General features: G+C 38.6%; 2 protein-coding genes across 2 annotated transcripts; both read right to left on the reverse strand.

Annotated features, from left to right (window-relative positions):
* Positions 1 to 3,789: 3,789 nt before the first annotated feature.
* On the reverse strand, positions 3,790 to 8,444 carry sumo2a (small ubiquitin like modifier 2a). The gene is made up of 4 exons (XM_086296173.1): positions 8,301 to 8,444; positions 7,278 to 7,409; positions 5,883 to 5,954; positions 3,790 to 4,319 (listed from the first exon to the last, which is right to left on the reverse strand). Exons 1-4 carry the CDS (start codon positions 8,319 to 8,321, stop codon positions 4,254 to 4,256), a joined length of 291 nt encoding a protein of 96 aa, XP_086152299.1. The 5' UTR covers positions 8,322 to 8,444; the 3' UTR covers positions 3,790 to 4,253.
* Positions 8,445 to 9,606: 1,162 nt separating this feature from the next.
* Positions 9,607 to 19,268, reverse strand: gga3a (golgi associated, gamma adaptin ear containing, ARF binding protein 3a). Its single transcript, XM_086296172.1, has 17 exons — positions 19,177 to 19,268; positions 18,463 to 18,547; positions 18,233 to 18,308; positions 18,016 to 18,114; positions 17,801 to 17,924; positions 17,538 to 17,641; positions 15,912 to 15,992; positions 15,618 to 15,755; positions 15,235 to 15,316; positions 14,918 to 15,040; positions 14,249 to 14,461; positions 13,567 to 13,640; positions 13,042 to 13,487; positions 12,273 to 12,472; positions 11,328 to 11,497; positions 11,090 to 11,200; positions 9,607 to 10,886 (listed from the first exon to the last, which is right to left on the reverse strand). The coding sequence occupies exons 1-17, from the start codon at positions 19,211 to 19,213 to the stop codon at positions 10,776 to 10,778; spliced, it is 2,274 nt and encodes a 757-aa protein (XP_086152298.1). The 5' UTR covers positions 19,214 to 19,268; the 3' UTR covers positions 9,607 to 10,775.
* Between the last annotated feature and the right edge of the window lie 348 nt (positions 19,269 to 19,616).

The raw sequence follows: 19,616 nt of genomic DNA on the forward strand, positions 1-19,616 counted from the left end.
AAGCATGACAGGAGGTGACACACAATAAGATAAATTCAAATTCAACACCATACGAAAAACATCTCATACAAAAGATGGATATTAAACTTACTCAGAGCTATTGAAGTGTGAGTCACTCTATCTCCCTAAACAGGACCCAGTAACCATTACAGTGGCAGATATCCTAGCACTGTACAGCACTAGGCCCTGACATGATTCACACCTACTCCCTAAAGAAGTTAACTGCATTTCATGAGCATCTTGCAGCATAAATGAACCAGCTGTTAATGGATGAAACACCCAGAATGATTAACTGAAGGCCAGACATTCCTGAAGCCCAAGGATCCCAGAAGGGATTGGCCCCATCCATCTACCAACCAGTAACCTGCTTCAGCAAAAAATGGAAGTTCCTGTCAGGCATCATAGGAGCTAAGATTAAGGTTCAAGGTTCATTATTTGCCATATGTGTGCATAAATCAGCAGTCAAGGCACATTGGAATTCTTTTGCTCTCTCAGTCATACTAAGCATGCTTGAAAAAAATAGGCAAAAATAAATTCAATTCAATTCAATTCAATTTTATTTATATAGCGCCAAATCACAACATAAGTCGCCTCAAGGCGCTTCATAGATACAGAGAAAAAAACCCAACAATCATATGACCCCCTATGAGCAAGCACTTTGGCAACAGTGGGAAGGAAAAACTCCCTTTTAACAGGAAGAAACCTCCGGCAGAACCAGGCTCAGGGAGGGGTGGCCATCTGCTGCGACCGGTTGGGGTGAGAGAAGGAAGACAGGATAAAAGACATGCTGTGGAAGAGAGACAGAGATTAATAACAGATATGATTCAATGCAGAGAGGTCTGTTAACACATAGTGAGTCAGAAAGGTGACTGGAAAGGAAAAACTCAATGCATCATGGGAATCCCCCGGCAGCCTATGTCTATTGCAGCATAACTAAGGGAGGATTCAGGGTCACCTGGTCCAGCCCTAACTATATGCTTTAGCAAAAAGGAAAGTTTTAAGCCTAATCTTAAAAGTAGAGATAGTGTCTGTCTCCCGAATCCAAACTGGAAGCTGGTTCCACAGAAGAGGGGCCTGAAAACTGAAGGCTCTCCCTCCCATTCTACTTTTAAATACTCTAGGAACAACAAGTAGGCCTGCAGAGCGAGAGCGAAGTGCTCTAATAGGGTGATATGGTACTACAAGGTCATTAAGATAAGATGGGGCCTGATTATTTAAGACCTTGTATGTGAGGAGCAGGATTTTGAATTCAATTCTGGATTTAACAGGAAGCCAATGAAGGGAAGCCAAAACAGGAGAAATATGCTCTCTCTTTCTAGTCCCTGTCAGGACTCTTGCTGCAGCATTTTGGATTAGCTGAAGGCTTTTCAGTGAGTTTTTTGGACATCCTGATAATAATGAATTACAGTAGTCCAGCCTGGAAGTAATAAATAAATGAAATAGTTTTTCAGCGTCACTCTGAGACAGGATATTTCTAATTTTAGAGATGTTGCGCAAGTGGAAGAACGCAGTCTTATATATTTGTTTAATATGTGCATTGAAGGACATAAACAAGACAACACAAAACTAATATAAATTGTAAATTATAAAGTATACCCCCTTTACAAGAGGGCTGTACCCTGACTCATGCCCACCTTGATAAACCGTAGGATGGTGGTCTCATCAGCGTATTTAATGACAAAGATGTTATCCTGGGTGGAGACACAGTCATTCATATACAGGGTGGAGAGTTTGGGGCTGAGGCAACAGCCCGCCGAGGACCCTGTGCTGACTGTAAGCGCAGCAGACGCTCGTCCTCCCATTCTCACCACCTGTGGTCCATCTGTCAGGAAATCCAGAATCCAGTTGGGAGTTGGGACGCCAAGGTATGTCAGCTTCTTGGTCAGCTTGCCCGGACGCATGGTATTGAAAGCAGAACTGGAGTACAATAAAAGCATCCTGCTCTACATTCTGCTACTCTTCAGATGTTGCAGAGTGTGGTGTAAGGCTATTGCTATTGTGTCATCCACTGATCGATTGGGACAGCAAGAAAACTGGAGCGGATGGACAGTGTCCGGGACCATGTGGTTGATATGTGTGAGAACCAGTTTTTCTAGGCACTTTATGGCAACTGGTGTGAGTGCCACTGGCCTGAAGTCATTTAGGGTGGATATGTCCAGTCTTTTGGGGGCTGGTATGACTGTGGAGGATTTGAAAATGCATGGGACTAAAGCCTGGGATAATGACAGGTTGAAGACATCAGCAAACTTCTTCTTCTCTTAACTAACTGAAGCCTTTCATTGAACTACCAAAAAACACTAATTGGTACTCTCTTTCTAACCAGACACGTGGCAGCACTTGTGCTATAATTTTGTTTGTATTTAACAAAATAAAAATGTAGATAAGTGTACACATTAGTTTTTGACTGCTAGTGAAATTTGTTTTCTTTACAAATAACTTTCACTGAACTAACACACCCAAACTCTCAACATGTTTGTACTCTCTGCTCATAATGTCTTCATATTAAATAAGTTTCTGCTTTTTAAAGAGCTTACTTGAACATTGCACTCAACAAAAAACATATACTTCCTAACAAAAAAAGGAACTTCAAGGGCCAAACTGCAAAATTGAATTTCTTCTTGTCAACATACTGGCTGCAAGCATCCCATGGGCTGCAAATTTGAGACCCCTGTTCCAGATGAATAGGCGTAGGACTCAATACATGGGCCCAGAAAGGAATTGAGAGAAAAAACAGAGAAAAACACCATGCTGCCGGAACATTGGTCAGTCTGGCCTCAAAAGTGACTACTCTGCACAAGAGTAGTTAGAATTACAATTACAAGAAAGCCTATGACACAATGAGTCACAAATGGACATGAACAATCAAAGGGACCCTGAGAACAACACTAGAGGCCGTCTAGTGCAAAAGTACAATTGCAGGATTTACCAAGACCTGAACCCTCTCAGCCATATCATTCTTAAGACTGGCTCCAGATACAGACAACAGAATGGAGCAAACGTTAACCACCTCCTCTACATGGATGACCTCAAGCTGTATGCCAGCCACGAATGAGACATCAATTCCCGAGTAAGATCAACAGCATCATCATCGGAATGCCATTCGGACTGGTTAAGTGCAGTCAGATGGTAAATAAAGAGAAGGAACATAGTGAGAAGCAAAAGGACTATTATTAGAAAGCAAGATTGAATATATTGAGGACAGTACTTTAGAATCCCCCAGCAAACTGGAGCCATAGAGACCCGTGGGAAACTATGAAATACCTGCAGTAAGGCCAGTTCTGACAAGTCAGCTGAATGGAAAGAACAAGATTTGCGTCCAGCAGACTGTAGGGATGACAAAGATCTATGTTCAGAAAAGTGTAGTGTAGTCTAGGAACAGCAAAGACGCTGCGCAAGACTCAAACTCCAAGGCATCTGGTAGAGGGACTAAGCTTGAAGAATAAAGACAATAGCAGGGCAAGTGGGGACATGCATATGCACACACAGCTCATTACGTCATTCAAGAGATCATTATCTAGACACTGATTACTTTTGAAAACTGACTACATATCCACTGTATTTTATTGGCTATGGAATAATGGATAATTATATATTTGGCTGCTTAAAGTGCTTACATCATAACCACACATGAAAACTGCTATCTGATGATTATAATTTGAAGACGTGTCAGCATTTCCTCTTATTGCATGGAAACAAATAACTGAGGACATTCAAACCTACAATTTTAAATGACTGCAGCAGTACCTGCAAACAGTTTTCAGATGTGACGAAAACACACATACACACAGATTTGTAAAAAAAAAAGAAGAAAAAAAAAGACTCATTTTATTCCAACAATACATTTTTATAATAACAACAGATGTCAGTGAATTTAAAACACCGGGTTACATCAATCAAACCTCCATCTTTAATCAAAGCCTTGGTAAGTATAAAAGCAAAAGCAGGACCAAGCGTTCTCTTCCGAAATTAAAAAACAAACAAAAAAACCCAAACAAAAACAGTTTCTCATTTCTTCGGCACATTAGACTGACTGCAGCCTACTTATTGTCTGCACTGCGCTGTTCAGACATGTTAACATGTCACGTAACATGGCAGTGTGATCAAACTCAACACTAACTGTGCTGCCTTTGAGTATTTTGTGTAAATATTCCACTGGATCGTATCAACACTGGTCATGAGCATTTGAAGACTGGGTATAACAAAGATGTTCAGGGATGAAAGGGGGAGGTAGGGATGTTCATAGGAAACAGTCTTTAAAGAGGAGAGCCTCCAGTTTGCTGTTGGAACACGTCGATTGTATCTTCATCCTCCATTTCTAGCTGCAAAAGAAAAAGACAAGAAAACTTTTTAAATATTAGAAGGAAGTACAAATGCTTTAAAAGGTGGCCGAAGCCACCGTGATGCAACCCACTGGTATGTTAAAAGACTTGACAAACAAGTGATTACTCAGTGAGCTGCGGTATGAACCACAGATCTTACTTCTTTCTGAATGGACTTGATGTTTGTTTCCCAAGCCCAAAAACTCATCAAGAAAGTGTTCAACGAGGTCACAGAGGGAGGAAGCCAGGGGCCATTTTCCCACAATCAAAAGTTTTTCAACAAAAGGATTGCTCGCCCTCTAGTGGCCATTAAAATATAAGACACATCCATGTTGACTACACTTTTTTAAGACTTGAGGCCTGTACTATGAAGCAGGATTTGTACCCATCTCACTAACTTCAGGGTTATTTATTGATATATTCTGAAAGCTGTTCACTTCTTGCTGTTCTGGAGAAGGTTATACTCAAGATAAGAGATAAACAGGTAGAAAACTGCCTACTAAGCACTCACTTTTCTGGAAAAGTATCATCACCATTTCTGGAAGATCTCCTCAGATCTCCTCCTAAGAAGGTCCAAAAATATTTAATAGCATCTAAAGTTTTTGTCTTTCCCACCTGCTCTTGGGAAGCAGCTTAATTTCTGCTTTTTTCCCCCACTTGTCAACCGCAAGTTCAGAAGATTATCCTATAAGCATTAATATTCTCCTAAAACATAAGCATATCTAAACATTAACTCAATGAAATAAAAATTGTAATCCATCATCTCGTCCCGTGTTTTAATAACAGACCTGTAATACTTGTGTGTAAACCTACACAGCAGTTACTATTGTGTGCTTAACCTCTTCAATTTTTTTTAAAATATCATAGCTTTTAATTTTTGTTGTGTGTGTGCTGTCACTACAAAGTCCATATGCATGATTGGTCATATGTTGTTAATGTCACCCCTTTTATGTGAAGGTGCTTGTAGACAGGCTGTTATGAGAATATAACAATACTTAATGTATCAGTATATTCATGTATCATACCTGATTTATCACCCAGTGTTTTGACTGTTTTCCGCTAAACATCATAGTAAAAACATTATGTTCTGCACTGACATGAAGGGAGTACTGCAAACGCAACAAGGAGTTAGATCTGTTCATCACAGCTCTTATGCAAACTCTATGCTTTTTCTGTATACGACACTAACTAAGTATTATAAACTCTTTCTTGGTCTAGTTGTAGTACAGTTGTAATGCAGAATTACTGCGTCTTTGAGTTTATGAAAGTAAATGGTATATGCTGATAACATATCAGCTGAAATGCAATCTCGGGACTGCAAAAACAAATAAAAAAATCAAACCAAACCAAACCAAAAAAGGGTCGTGTTGGCCTGGAATCCCCCAAACAGCTGATTGGTTTGTGAGTACTGCAGCATAATGCAGTGAGTTTACATGTAGTAACTAATATGAAATGTAAGATCCGGAGTAGCAAGAATGTGAGGACCAAGGGTTATTCAGCCGTAGTTCACAATAACAAAAATTGATTCCAAAAGTGCACAAAAACAAGAGCGTGTACACATACCTGAGAAGGTGTGTCTGTTTCATTGATGGGCTGACCGTCAAATCGAAATCGTATTTGCCTCATTGACAGCCCCTGAGTGGAAAAACAAATGTTTACTTTTAAACATCACAAGGCATTTTTGTGACCGCAGGTTTAAAACACTGGCTGTGAAGTGCAATACCTCCAGTTTCAGGAGAACCTTTGTTGTTCCCCATCTCTCACTACTGACCGCTAAACTAAAAAACCTCTTCAAAATTAGATGTAAATAAAGAGGGTGGGATAACAGGAAATTATGTGGTTAAACTTGCTCCAAGACAATAAGAACAGTAACACGCTGACCAAAATTAAATAATACAATATATTACAAAGTTACATATATGAGAAATAGCTCTAACATATACAAATAACACAATTTATAAAGATCTAGAATTTTACAAAGATTAAATATATATGATTGACATTTTACTCTAATCTGCAATCCTTTATTTTCAGTACAGAGGACGTGCAAGAAGGGGTAACTATCACACTGTGTACTGCGCATTAGATGGGGAAGGACTGATGTTGCACACCTATTATGTATAAAGTAGACCTTAGGTGTTTTTTAAGACTCTTAACTTTCAGATAAATTTAAGGTTGTCTGGATTGGGCCAAACCTTTCCTCCGGGTACCATGTGAGTAATGACAAAATTAAAACAAAGATGTGCTTCTATAGGGCCAAAACAAAGTCAAGATGGTGGGGGAGGGGGGCAATACATACAAACAATTGGTCTTCACACAGTTAAAGCAAAGAGCCTTGTTACCATAGCTAACAGAAGTTGATGCGTCATCTGATATTTTTGACCATCTGATATACTTAAACATAATATAAGCATAAATAAATTAAGCCAATTAATAAAAATACTGGTTCAAAACATATGCCTTAGTTTTGAATACTTGCCCTAATGGATGTCAAAATATAGCTTCCCCCCCCCCCTCCATTTCTGATTTGGCAAGAACCATGTATTTTTAAAATGTCAATTTCTTGGTCTCTGGAATAGGGATGACCAATTTTAGAAGACCAGCAATACATTTAACCTCCTAAGACCCAAACTCTTTCATGGCATGCATTTTAAAATTTTCTTTGCTATTTGGGTTGATTGGGACCTGATGAATGTAAAAACAAAGAATTACCAGATTTTTTTTACCTAATTTTTTCTTTCTGAGACAAATGAGATCCACATATGAGGCATTGGTTTTAAATTTTGATAGAACAGTGGCAGTATAATGTCCTCATAAGTGGATATCAGGCCCTTGTAGAGAAAAATTAAGTATTTTCGTCTAGACATTCCAAAATGTGATGTCCACATATGTAGACACCAGGTCCTAGGAGGTTAAAGATACTTATAAGAAACAGTTAAAATTGTGTCCCAGTCTCACCTGCCGTTCACAATAAGCTTTCATCAGTTTGCTGAGAGGAGTGTGCCTTTTGATCTTAAACTGCACCACTGAGCCATCCTGTCCTGCCACCTTCAGGTTGATGTGCTCGTTGTTCTCAGTCTTTACTCCCTCCTAAAGACAAAAAACAAGTTCATAGAAAGTCAGATTATTTAGAAAAAAGGGGGAGGTGTGACTATTTACAAGAAACTGCGCCCGCCATTTCAAATTCCGAGTCATAGGTGTCTTGCATATCTCAGCGATACCTCATTGTCTTCAAACAAAAGTTAATTTCACAATACGTGTGTGGATTTACGTTTTTTTGCTTGTTTTTTAATCCTCCGCGACACCAGCCTGCCTGATGTGCGTAGAGCGGGAGACTAGCGTGGGTACCGAGAGCAATGAGGACTGGATTTACAACTTCAACGTTAGCATTAGCTATAGGCAACTCAAGCAACAATGGCCTTCAATACAACAAGATGCACAGCGGCCTAGCAAGGATTCAAATTATACTACTTGTGCTATTAACAAAACCCTTATCTCTTTACCCAGGCGTATGGCTAGCGATTGAGTACAACGGTACCCTTTTTTAAACTTAAGATTCGTTTACACATTACGGCTTTTGTTGTTTTGTACCGTTTATGTTGTTCTGTTCTGTCTCAGCGTTAACTCGCTTTTCTTGAACTGGTGCTTAATCTAGTCGGATATCGGATAACTACATTTTCCATTACATGTGCATTACTCATAACGATGGCAAAAATTTAGAGGTGCCGATTAAAAATTATTTTACAGAAAATATAGATTTTTTTTGAAAATACACCAAATGGATCGAGTTGGTTAGCCACGTTAGCTTATTATGCTAACTTCACCCGTTAGCTTCCTAGCAAATACCGTAAAGTTAGCGCATGTTTGAAGCGGTCTTTGGTGTTATACGATTCGAAATAATTGTACGAACTCCTTTCCATCAGTTTACCGTGTACATTCAACTTTGTATGGGCTCTGATTCATTTAAAGTCCAATCCTCACCTTGGCCTTTCCATCTGCCATGGCTGCTGCTGAGGACTGTCTGCCTGCGTCTCGCCTGTTCTGCTGCGGCTGCGCAGTGTAGCGCGCCACTTTGCGTCGGCCGCAATACAGTGAGCGAAGAGCCCGCGTTTCATTTAACAGCAATATAGTTCATGGCTCCAGTATCGTCAAGTTAATAAAAATGAGTAAGCGACGTTTAGATGCATATAATCTGGGGATACAGGAACTGTATCTCTAGTTCGTACTCACCATCTGGCATTGGAAAATAAATAAATACACCACATGGACTATGTTTGGTTATATTAATGCACTTCACATACAGCAAACAACAGGATAAAGAGCAAAAAAAAGAATTTTAAGGAGTATATTACTATGATTTTATTAGGCCCTGGGATAGGTTAATGATTGGCAGAAACATTGATTTTCCAGCATTTTATTTTTTCTACAGTGTATAATCTAGGTTCTATTAAAAAAGTAACTTCCCACCAATAAAATATTATATAGTATTACTTTTTCCACTTTAAATGACAGAGTCTTTTAAAACTACTTCAGCTTGAAACATGTTAAGTTGAACTGATTAATTTTTGTTACCTGCAAACACCATCTGAAATGAGCATCCCTAAATAGGCTGTAGTTCCTCTGTGTCCATATACACCACTGAGTGTTTCCCATGGCCACAACTTACAATCAGCAGCAGTGCATAGCTGGTGGCATGGTGTGCAGGTCCCAGGTTCAAACTCAGACTGTTGCAGTCTTTGTGGGAGGCAAACATTTGAAGAATATCAAAATATGGAGATGGACAAAATGCAATACAATACATTTACTGTTATTGAATTAGAAAGCCACACCCTGCATTATAAACTAAGACAAAAGACTTAAAGGTGGACCTCTCTCTCACACATACGATTATCCAACAACATTTATTTCAGTAGCAAAGCAGCCTTGCAGAAAAAAAGAAAAGGCAAAATTTTGCTGCTTGCTTTGAATGGGAAAAAGCAGTACCACCTGGTGGGCAACTATAAAAATAAAAAACTGAAGGAGAGTACTCCAAAATAAAACCTTAACATAACGGAATGAATTAGTCAATGTCAAAAATAAATGTAGGATCAAAAATTGTATTTCAATGACTTTCAATGGGGCAAAATGTGGCAGTTTTGCATACCTTAGACATTTTTCAAGCTAATTTAAGGACCTGAGATAACAATTCTAAAATTGAAAAACATTCAGTTGCATTTACACTGATTTTGAACACTGAAAAAATAAAAAAAACAAAAAAATAAAAAAAAAACAGTCATGTTAAAAGGTGTAACATAAATAAAATCCATCCCAGTCTTTATTTATCCATGCACAGAAGTAGTTGTTCAAAAATGCAATGACAAGGTAATTTAACAATATGACAAATAAATAAACTTATAAGAAATATGTAGAGAACCTCCAGCACACATAACTCCAAGAAGATAGAGATAAAGAGGTCACAATTCTGTATGAACATGTAAAGTTACCCAGTGGTTATGCCTTGACCTATGGCCGCCGTTTCTTCTAACAGGAATTAAATTTCCTTGTTAAGCCCATCTCTAGTTTGCTAAATAATGTAACGTTTATAACAAATCTGTATGACTATTTGGTAACATTAAAGACTCTGAAAAGCACACTAACTTTGAGTATTGTATTAATAGATTAACACAATACTCAAAGTATCTATTAATAAGGGGTATGCAGAATACAGCTGACAACTGCATCACCATACATTACGTTAGGAGTTGTGATAGCTTCCTCACTAACCAAAATAAATACATTCATGACAATAAATACTGAAATACTAAAAAAAACATAAGTGGTGAGTATAAGAGGCTGAGCTGTGATTTCCTGTAAAACCCAGAAGAAGAAAAGTATTCAGTTGTAGTTTTGAGCCAGACTGGAAGTGACCAATTTCCAATCAGCCAATATTGGAGTGATTTTTCAGAAATAGAGGGGCTCTTGTTCGTTTCAGCCTGTCTCAACTGTAAAAATCTTACATAGTCATCAAGAAATCATGTGAAACTCTGATTGCGATCACCTGCTCATACGACCACAGTTTCATAATCATTTCAACCTCTATGCAAGACTGCCGTTTTCAAAAGTGCAACTATTCTCCAATAAAACAGAGACACAAATAGGAACATTAAAATTATATCAAAAGGGTACTAAAAAAAATTGAAAGCACGACAATATTTAAAATTCACCAAACAACCACCATTAGCATTCAGACAGTTCATTTTGTTAGTAACTGCATCACACTGACTACCTCTGGTATCGTAATAAAATTACTGTATTTGTGCTACATCAGCAGACCATCTTCAACTCTCTGAAATCCAACAACATTTATCAAATATTGAAACTCTGCCTGAAAGCTTTAATATTTTGCCTTCTTTTGACCATAGCAGAACACTGAAAGCCAAATCGTTCAAGTAGTCTTATAGCGATCAGCCTACAGAGCTATAGAGCTCCCCATTTATCAACAGGTGGAAAATCATTCACCTCCCCCACTTCTGTGAATGGCTGGTCTCCCAGCGTGAATCCCAATTTATATCTCATCCGGACCTTTTCCTGCAAGACATAAAAGCAGAACATTTCAGTTAAGGATCACACTGAGCCATTAACCATTATTTTCTCATATTGATTGACAAGGAAGACAGTAAAAGATGTTTCACTGTGCTTTACTGAATGAACAGCTCAACTGAGTAAGCGCTCTGTCAATAAATAAATGCTTAAATGCATGGACACCAGAAAAGCTCAAGGCTGAGCTTTACCTTGAGAGGATTGGCAAGCAGCATGATCTGAGTGATGGCAGCAGGGGGAAGTATTGGGTTAAAAGAGGCCAGCTCTGTCCCTGAGGGTGGCTGCAGTTTTACTTTCATCGTCTGGAGAATTGGCAGAAGAGACATCCACATACATCAAACACAAGCTGCATCCCACCCAAATTCAATTTTTACTGAAATCTAATCTCATGATGGAGGAACAGTGTTACGTATGCACGTCATGTTTTACCCTGGGCACAGCAGCCTGCAGAACAATGTTCTTCACCGGCTGAGTGGCTGTGTTAAGCATGGACGCCACCATCACCAGCACATCTGGCCTGCCTGGTGGAAAGTCGGTGGCGAAATGCAGCAGAACGCGAACACCATTTTTATCATAAGCTGTCACTGGGCACACTTTACCTAAAAGTGTAGGTAGCGCAAAGAAAAAGAATAAACTGAGATTACTTCATAAACTGATAAGCCAGTACACACGACCCTCAACACAGTCATTTGAGTCAGCTAGAAGAGATTTCTGCTTTCATGCACATCGTTCCTTTCGTGCATGCTGCGATGCTTAATTTCTGACCACAGTGAGAACATAAAACTAACAGTATTAGTACGTTTTTCACTGTCAATTTGTTATTCACTTTTTCACTGTCACCAGTAATGACCATATGTTCATTTTCTCCCATCTAACAATTATGTTTTGACAAAAAAACACCTGGAGGTCAGTGAACCATCTGCAGTACGCAGGCACGAATGCGTTCCCAAAATCTCTCAGGTGATTATTCTCTCTACAGGATTTTCTATCGAAGTAGATAGATGGTCAAATAGCAGCCAACATTTCAAATTACTGGTTGGCAAAACAAAAATGTCCTAATAAAAACAAAATACATCTTCACATTTTGAGAACATAAAGCTTTTTTTGAACAGCTTTTACACTGGTCCTTTTCAGTGAAAATCTACTTCAGAAATATATATTTCCAATAGGTTTTAAGCACTTAAAATAGTGTTAAGTGCTTAATAGAGTAAACACCATTTTTCCATCACTGAAAACCTTCAGAAAGACATCAGATGATCTGGTTTGACCTCAAATTAATCTTGTCAAGGACCCTGAGCAAACACTCCAATGGGCTACAAAAACCTTCACTTAGAGATAAACATATAGTCAGTAAAGACCACTTAGTGAACTCACTTGGCTTAATGGTATCAAGAGGGACAAATACATTGGCCAGGGACACCTCTTGTCCTCTACCTGGACTTGACTGGCTCAGGGGTAGAACAGGGGACAGAGAGCGCAACAGAGGGCTGTCATCTGCCTGACTCTTGATAGACAGAGGAGCAGACCATGCATGTATTCCTTCTGATATAATTTGGGTGGATGTGGCTTCAAGACTGAAAGACAAAGAGCAAAGAAAATGTTTGGAAAAAAACCAAATTTTTTGTGATTTTGCCTCTGTACACCACCACAGTGGCTTTTAACATTCCACAATCAAAATGTGATGTAAGTGCAGACTGATAAATTGGATTTGGTGAGTTTAACAAAAGTACTACAACTTATACAACGCCCCCTATTTTCAGAGACTCAACTGTAATTGGACAAGTGACTAACAAGTAGTTTCTTGGCCAGATTAAGTCTGTCTCCTCATTTTTTCAATGCAAATTAAACACAAAAGATCTGAAGCGCCGAGCTTGTTGCTATTGACTGGTAATCTCAATCTGAGTCCCAAAGAGAGTTTCTTTCTCTCTCTCTCCTATCCCTCAGTCATGTCTGTAAATACCATAAATAAATACCATGTTTAAAATTGATTAAGAGACACAGTCTTAATGGAATGAAGAGTTTGCACCATATACTGGGTTTCTTTATAAAAAAATAAATAAATAAAAAATAAAAATGTGTGAAAGTGTACAGATGGAGTGACCCAGTCTACAGAATTTTACACAACAGCACATGTATTACTCACCTATTATTGTTGCCCAGATCCAGCAAAGTGAGATCTTGCAGGATCTGACCTGGAGAAAGCGATGGAGAGTGGAAGCCCAAAGTCGAAGTTGAAATTAGTTGAGGGGTGATATCAGCGGCTGAGGGAGCAGATGAGGTCAAGCTGAATGACTGAGGAGGAGCAGCTGGAGCCACGGTGGTCAATATAGAACTGAAGGGTTGTGGGGATATGACTGATGTTGTTGAAAGGGATGTTGTTGAAATGGGTGTTGTTGAAAGGGATGTTGTAGAAGCCAGAGGTGTAGAAAAGACAGGGCCAGTGAAGTTTAAGGAAGAAGCTGGTGTATAAGTCTTGGAAGGATTAGCTGGGGCTCCTGTTGTAGAGAGGGCATCCAGAAAGAGAGAAGGCGTAGAAAACACAGGAACTGTGGGTAAAGTGTCAAAAAGATCCAAATCTTGACTGGAATCCTGGAAATCAAGGGAATAAAAACACTTCTAACCAACAAGACAATACTTCAAATGACTTTAAATTAATTCACTTAAATACCTGTGTAGATGGCAACGGATTGCTTGGGTTTCCATGTGTTGATTTATTAAGCTCAGTAATAGGTTCATTGAGGCCTGTAAATAAAAACAATTGTGACAGAATTTGCATCAAAATCTATAAATTCTGATACAATTGTTAAACGGGACCCATTATTTTGATATTTAACTCCAAATTTTCATTGTTGGACCACAGTAGCGCTGCATAACATACAGTTTAGCTTTGTTAAATTTGTACAGGCTCACGGTACAGGCCAAAGTTCATACACTACCTGAAACAAAATCGTTTCCAACTCACTTATCAACCAACTTCCATGAGTGTTTAGAGCAGTCTGATGCCTGAGTTTTTGGCTCATGTATCAGCACTGTGAAAATACAACTATAGAAGAAGGTACTTTTGGCTGCTCCTTTGTTTCCTAAGGGGTCACACGCTTGTGTTGGATTTGATGCAACCTTCCCATTTATCCAGACTTGGGACCTGCACTAGAAGTACACTAGCTTGGGACCCTAGTCTCAAATCATGAGTCTTAAGATAAATGTGTTAACCACTATATTATGGATGCACTATAGCAACAATACACAGTAACACAAAAAAAGAAAAAAGGACCTATTACGCTTTTCTAACATTCAGTTCCAAAATTAAAAAATAAATCAGTGTGATTAATCCACATCATGCTGAATGTTACCTAAAGACAGCAGCTCTTCATCCAGCAGTGACAGTGCTGTGGAGGGTACGTTAACACTCTGGGACGGTGGGTCAGTGGCAGCTGATCCACACAACAGGTCAGCAGGAAATGACTGCGAAGATGCTGGAGGTTGCTGCTCAGATGCAGAGGAGCTCTGGATGTCCAGACCCACCAGATCAATCAAAATCTCTGATTGATTTGTGCTTCCAGTGCCTATCAGATACAGTATGTAAATGCACTCAAAGCAGTAGTACTGTCAGTCTTCACCAATAAAACTTCCCCTAAAAATAATACTGAGACCAAACCTTGCTTGTAAACGGTACACGCCATTCCAATACGCACAAAGGCCATTCACTTAAAAGTGTTATTCCTTTCTCAGGTTAGACAGGATATCCACTCTTAAGATTATCCTTATGTGTACTTACACATTATAATATATTTTAAAAAACATGGTAGTCGGGATTCTCAGCAAAGTCCTGCTTCAAACGCAATAAGCTTTCAGTGTGGCTACGCTAGTGCTGACTGTGCATTAATCGGTTTTGACAGGCACAACACTAAAGTCAATACCACATACACCCCACTGAGAACATGTCACAAACAACCATGCCAAATGGTAGAATAGTTAGGAACTGTTCTCTCTGATTAGAATGACCTACACTTCAAATTTACCTGCACTGACTGACGTTTGTGTTTGGCGTCCTCCAGTCTCTCCATTCATGGTTTGTCCTTCCACAATCTTCTTATATAAATTAATAACCTGAGAGAGGTCATCATTGGCCTGCAAGATGTCTCCTAACATGTGAATTTCAAAATAAATTAGACCAGGGTGAGATTTAATATAACCTTGAGAAGACAAGTGAAGACACTGACAATTTACAAACTGTGAGCAGAATGATTCTGAGTCACCTGGGTCTGATGGGTGAATCACACCCAAGCAAACTGAGCAAGACATTTCAGCAGAATAAACAAATCAAATATTTTATTACCCAAACTACTGTCATTATCCTCGGTCTCAGTAGCAAGCTGAACTACCGTTTGCCTGAGTTTGTCACAATCACCATACAGCTCCTGGAAAACAATGAAAAAGAAATCATTATTTAAAAAGGGACTAAACTACAAAAATAATAACAATAATAATAAAAATAAATAAAATAAGTTTAGAATTTCAAACTAATTCAGAAATTATTCATAGGGGATTATAAATTAAAAAGCCCAGAATTACCTCAAACTGCTTAAGGGTTGTATGGGAAACATTTGGAATTTTCTATTAGTATTTCCAGAAAGGTCAACTAATAATAGACAGATCAATCAATTTGAATTTTAATCTTTTCAAAAAGGTCATTTGAATCTTAGCCAGTAAATAACGAACCCTAATAAGCTCCCTGTCTGCGTCTGTGGAGTCTTCTGGGTTGAAATGTGCAAGCATCTCATTAAGTAGTTTGACGCTGTTGTTCACCGCCTCCAGTGTGCTTTTTTGCTTTGTTGCTTTCTGTGTTCTCACCTCATCCTGAAAAAGAAAAACTACATTTGTTAGTATTTGTTGATCAGACTCTTTATTCCTGATGTAAGGAGGTAAAATGTCTCCAAAAGAGAGCAGCCAGAGGTCCGACTTCATTCATACTCAAATATTACAACAAAAACATTTCATCTGACATTGACACACCTCCTTGACCATGTTCTTGATGAGCCTGTTAGCCTCTTGCAGATCTTCTGGCTTTTTGCTCTTCAGCAGTTCTGATAATCTCTGCAGAGAGATAGGAGAACTATTAGATCAACTGCTGTGAACCCAAAGTAAACACCCACACACCTACCTGTAAACCCAATATATTTGTAGCAACCAATGAGCTAGTTAAGCAGCATCATAAATGTACAAAGTTGGTCTTTATTTCTGTGAAATGCCACAATGAAAATCATGATGCAAGAGTGAGAAAGGATTTCGAAAACCCCCCAAAGAGACAGCCATGAGAGAATCTCTTCGTTTGATCTTTTGGAGTGTTTCGATTTTAAGTATGTAGTGAGAAAATCCAATAATCAAAGTTTCCTATTCAAGCATGAAAACGGCATAGAGGTACTGGCAAGAACAGACTGAAAAGCCATCAGCTGGAATCTGTTAGCTGAGCTGCTGAAGACAAACGGCCAGTATTTCAGGGCTTCAGTTGGGATATCGGCCAAAGCTTGTGAAGTTAATGTCATCAGATAGTAAGTGAAGCATAACAGGCCTTGGGAAAAGAAGCTAGCTCACAGCTGTCACAAAGCAAAGATTATTCAAAATCTGTTCTGAAAGCATTAGACTTTTTTCACTGAACTTTATCCATATCTCTGAAGTGTTTTTAAACGGTTTCTCTGACTGCCCAAGGCTACTCTAACTGTGTTCTGCCTGTAGCTTTGTATTTAAGTGCATATATCAGAATGGTTCTCATGTAACTCTGGCAATTTATGGCCACAGATAATCTCAACTCACGGTTATGCCATACATATTTAATAGTGTTAATTACTGCATTATTCAACGACTCATTTCTTTGACCATTGATCTTCACATCGCACTTTTATTTTGACTAGAAGCTGGAATCAGGAAGTTCTAATTGACAACCAGTGCTTAATTGCCCAATCCATTGGAATCATTAGCCTGTGAGCTTAATCATTTTACCAGTGCTTGCTGTTTTTGCTGTTAATTGCAAAAGAAATGTTAAGTTCAGAACTGCTGCATTTTTGCACACCTGAGTCGCATACAGGTCTTTCTCAGTATAGTTTCTGCAGTGTGGCCATAATATGAAGACCGAGTGGTACTGAAAACCTGCGTAGGCATACTTATTTTCAGCACAGAAAGAAAAGAATATGAATCAATAGGTCAACTGAACTACAAACAAGACCTATAACAACATTAGGATCAGCACAATCTTGTCATTCTTCATCCCTACGCCACACCTTTAAAGTTTCGGGGGTGCATAATGCATAGTTGAGATGCTACTGCGTTGACAAAATGCACCAACATAAATCCAGACATATAAACATCTCTCAGTGTGCAACAAAAGGTGTTTGCAGGGCCACATTTTTTCCATGATGACTCATATAGCCACTGACTCCTAAGCTACCAAATGAGCTCCATCCTGAAATGCACTATTGTACTATTATCTTCTGAGGTATAAGTGATATACCATCTTAAATAATGCCGAATAACCTATAATTAAAAACCTACATCCGTAACAGAGACGGGAGAAGTGAAAACAAGAATTAATTGCAGTTAATGAGAAGCGGCATTCACACAATATCCTAAAATAGTTTCTCTTACTTTGCTCTTCTTCTCATCCTCAAACACAGGATTCTTGGGTCGTGGAGAAGGTGATGGTATTAATGTGGCATCAAGAGGAATTTCTGGGTCAGCTAAAACAATACCTAAAAATAAAAACAGGTAGCTTTGAACTTTGGTAAAGACAGCTTCAGGACTTCATAGCACAATGCACGCTGTGATTTTTGGATTTTACTGTGATCACTTCATAATGTTTAAATTTCACTCAGTATATTTAATCATTTTTGAAGCTGTGTATGTCTCACCCTGTAATTTCAGCATCTGATATGCTTCAGCAATCTTTGTTTCATCTGGCAGAGACACTGTCCAACTATACAGCATCTCTATCACTTTTTTCTTCACTTGTTCTGACACTTTATCTCCCAGGTACTAAAAAAAGATGTAGACGAAATGCTTAATAAAGGAAAACAACAACTCAAAGTATGATGCTGTCTGCAAATGTAAAACATTTGGTACTTACTTTGGGTGAAACCACCTTAATTAATTCATTCAAAAACTTAAATTTCCCAACTTCGTTGTGAAACCTTCGCCCACAATTCTTCATACAAGCTTCAAGAACCTGCAAAAACAAAAACAGGCTCAAAAAATATTCTTTAAAAAAAACAAAAAAAACCCCCAAACAAGTATCTTTACTAATATCAGAATGAAAAACACAGTGAAATAAATCCACCACACACCGTTAATGCTTGCATTGCTTCCCATTCCTGTGGTGATTGAATCTTGTATGCCAACAGTCTGACAGATATCTGTGGACTGAAAATATGCCAGAAAGGCAATTCAAACAATGCAATGGAAACTCAATAATGTAAGAAATACAAAGGCTTGTGTGTTTACCACAAGGAGGGGACACACGATTTGATTATGAGTGCAGGGAGAGGCTGGGCTTATTAAATGTACGTGGCCGTACCCTTCTAGCTCCTTATTGATTTGATCACAGAAACTCATAATATACTCCCAGTCTTCCTGCCGGTTTGAAGGGTTAGTGGCTTTGTCTGAAACAAAAAAATATAAAATCTCATGAACATACAACTCTGACAGCTTCTTTGGTTCACCTAAATCCAAGGACAGCCACTGAAGACTACAGATTTGTTTACTACCAAGAATCCAATCAGCCCTCCAGCATCGAGCTCCCTCCATTCCCAGACCACCTTACGAACAATTCAGGCAGTTGTTCAAAATATTCAGCTTAATGTGAATTCACTCTTACTAAACCGCAAGACACTTTACTGATCCTGTTTATGTTTGTCGTTTTCAGACTGTGTTAAACTTCGGTTAAAGCCTAAAGGTGTTTCAGGAAGCAAACGTATAAGTGCATTATGGAGACCCAGTTTAATACAAAACACTCATATCTTTCTAGGCATACCAACTATAACCACCGGAAACGAATAATAATAATAATTCAAAAAGGGTTAATATTTGTCGTGTATCAACCATCAGTTGACAGCAGCTGACCGTGCTAACCTCTTGTGACAACACAGATGAATTAGCATGGTAAATTCCAAGTGCAGTTGTGTCATACGAGTGCAACTAATATTTAGCACAACCAAGTTAACGTAGAGCATACGCGACTACTTCTGTCAGGAATAAATAGCGGGGGGAAAGAGTTTAAATATATACTTACTAAGCCAAGACTCCAATGACTCGCCATAGTCCGCCATATTTGTACAAACAACGCGTGACTTCTGCTGCCTTCACGTGCTTCCGGATAAATGGGACACTGCGCTCCCTGCTTCAAACTGTGTGTATTTGTAAAATCTACATTTCTACCCTACCATCATGTGATGATTTGAAAACATTTTTTTAGACAGTATAATATTTTAATCTCAGCTTTTTGTGTATTTGTGCGTTTATATGTCTTTTTTTTTCACAAAAAGCATGCAGCTGAGATCAGAAATTTATGAATGTCGTAACTTTGATTTTCAATTCATTCTTTTGAACTACGCTCCTTTTGCTGTACATTCACTGCAGTGGAGCGACTTTACATTATACACCGTGAATGCCTAAGAAAGAAAAAAAGAACTGGGTGCACAAGTGTGAATTTATTTAAAATTTTTCCTCTAT

This window comes from Aulonocara sp. 'chitande type north' Nkhata Bay, linkage group LG6 (assembly GCF_057382095.1).
Source record: "Aulonocara sp. 'chitande type north' Nkhata Bay isolate Kocher_YH1m ecotype deep benthic linkage group LG6, A_spYH_male_GT1.1, whole genome shotgun sequence".
NCBI classification, from domain to species: domain Eukaryota; kingdom Metazoa; phylum Chordata; class Actinopteri; order Cichliformes; family Cichlidae; genus Aulonocara; species Aulonocara sp. 'chitande type north' Nkhata Bay.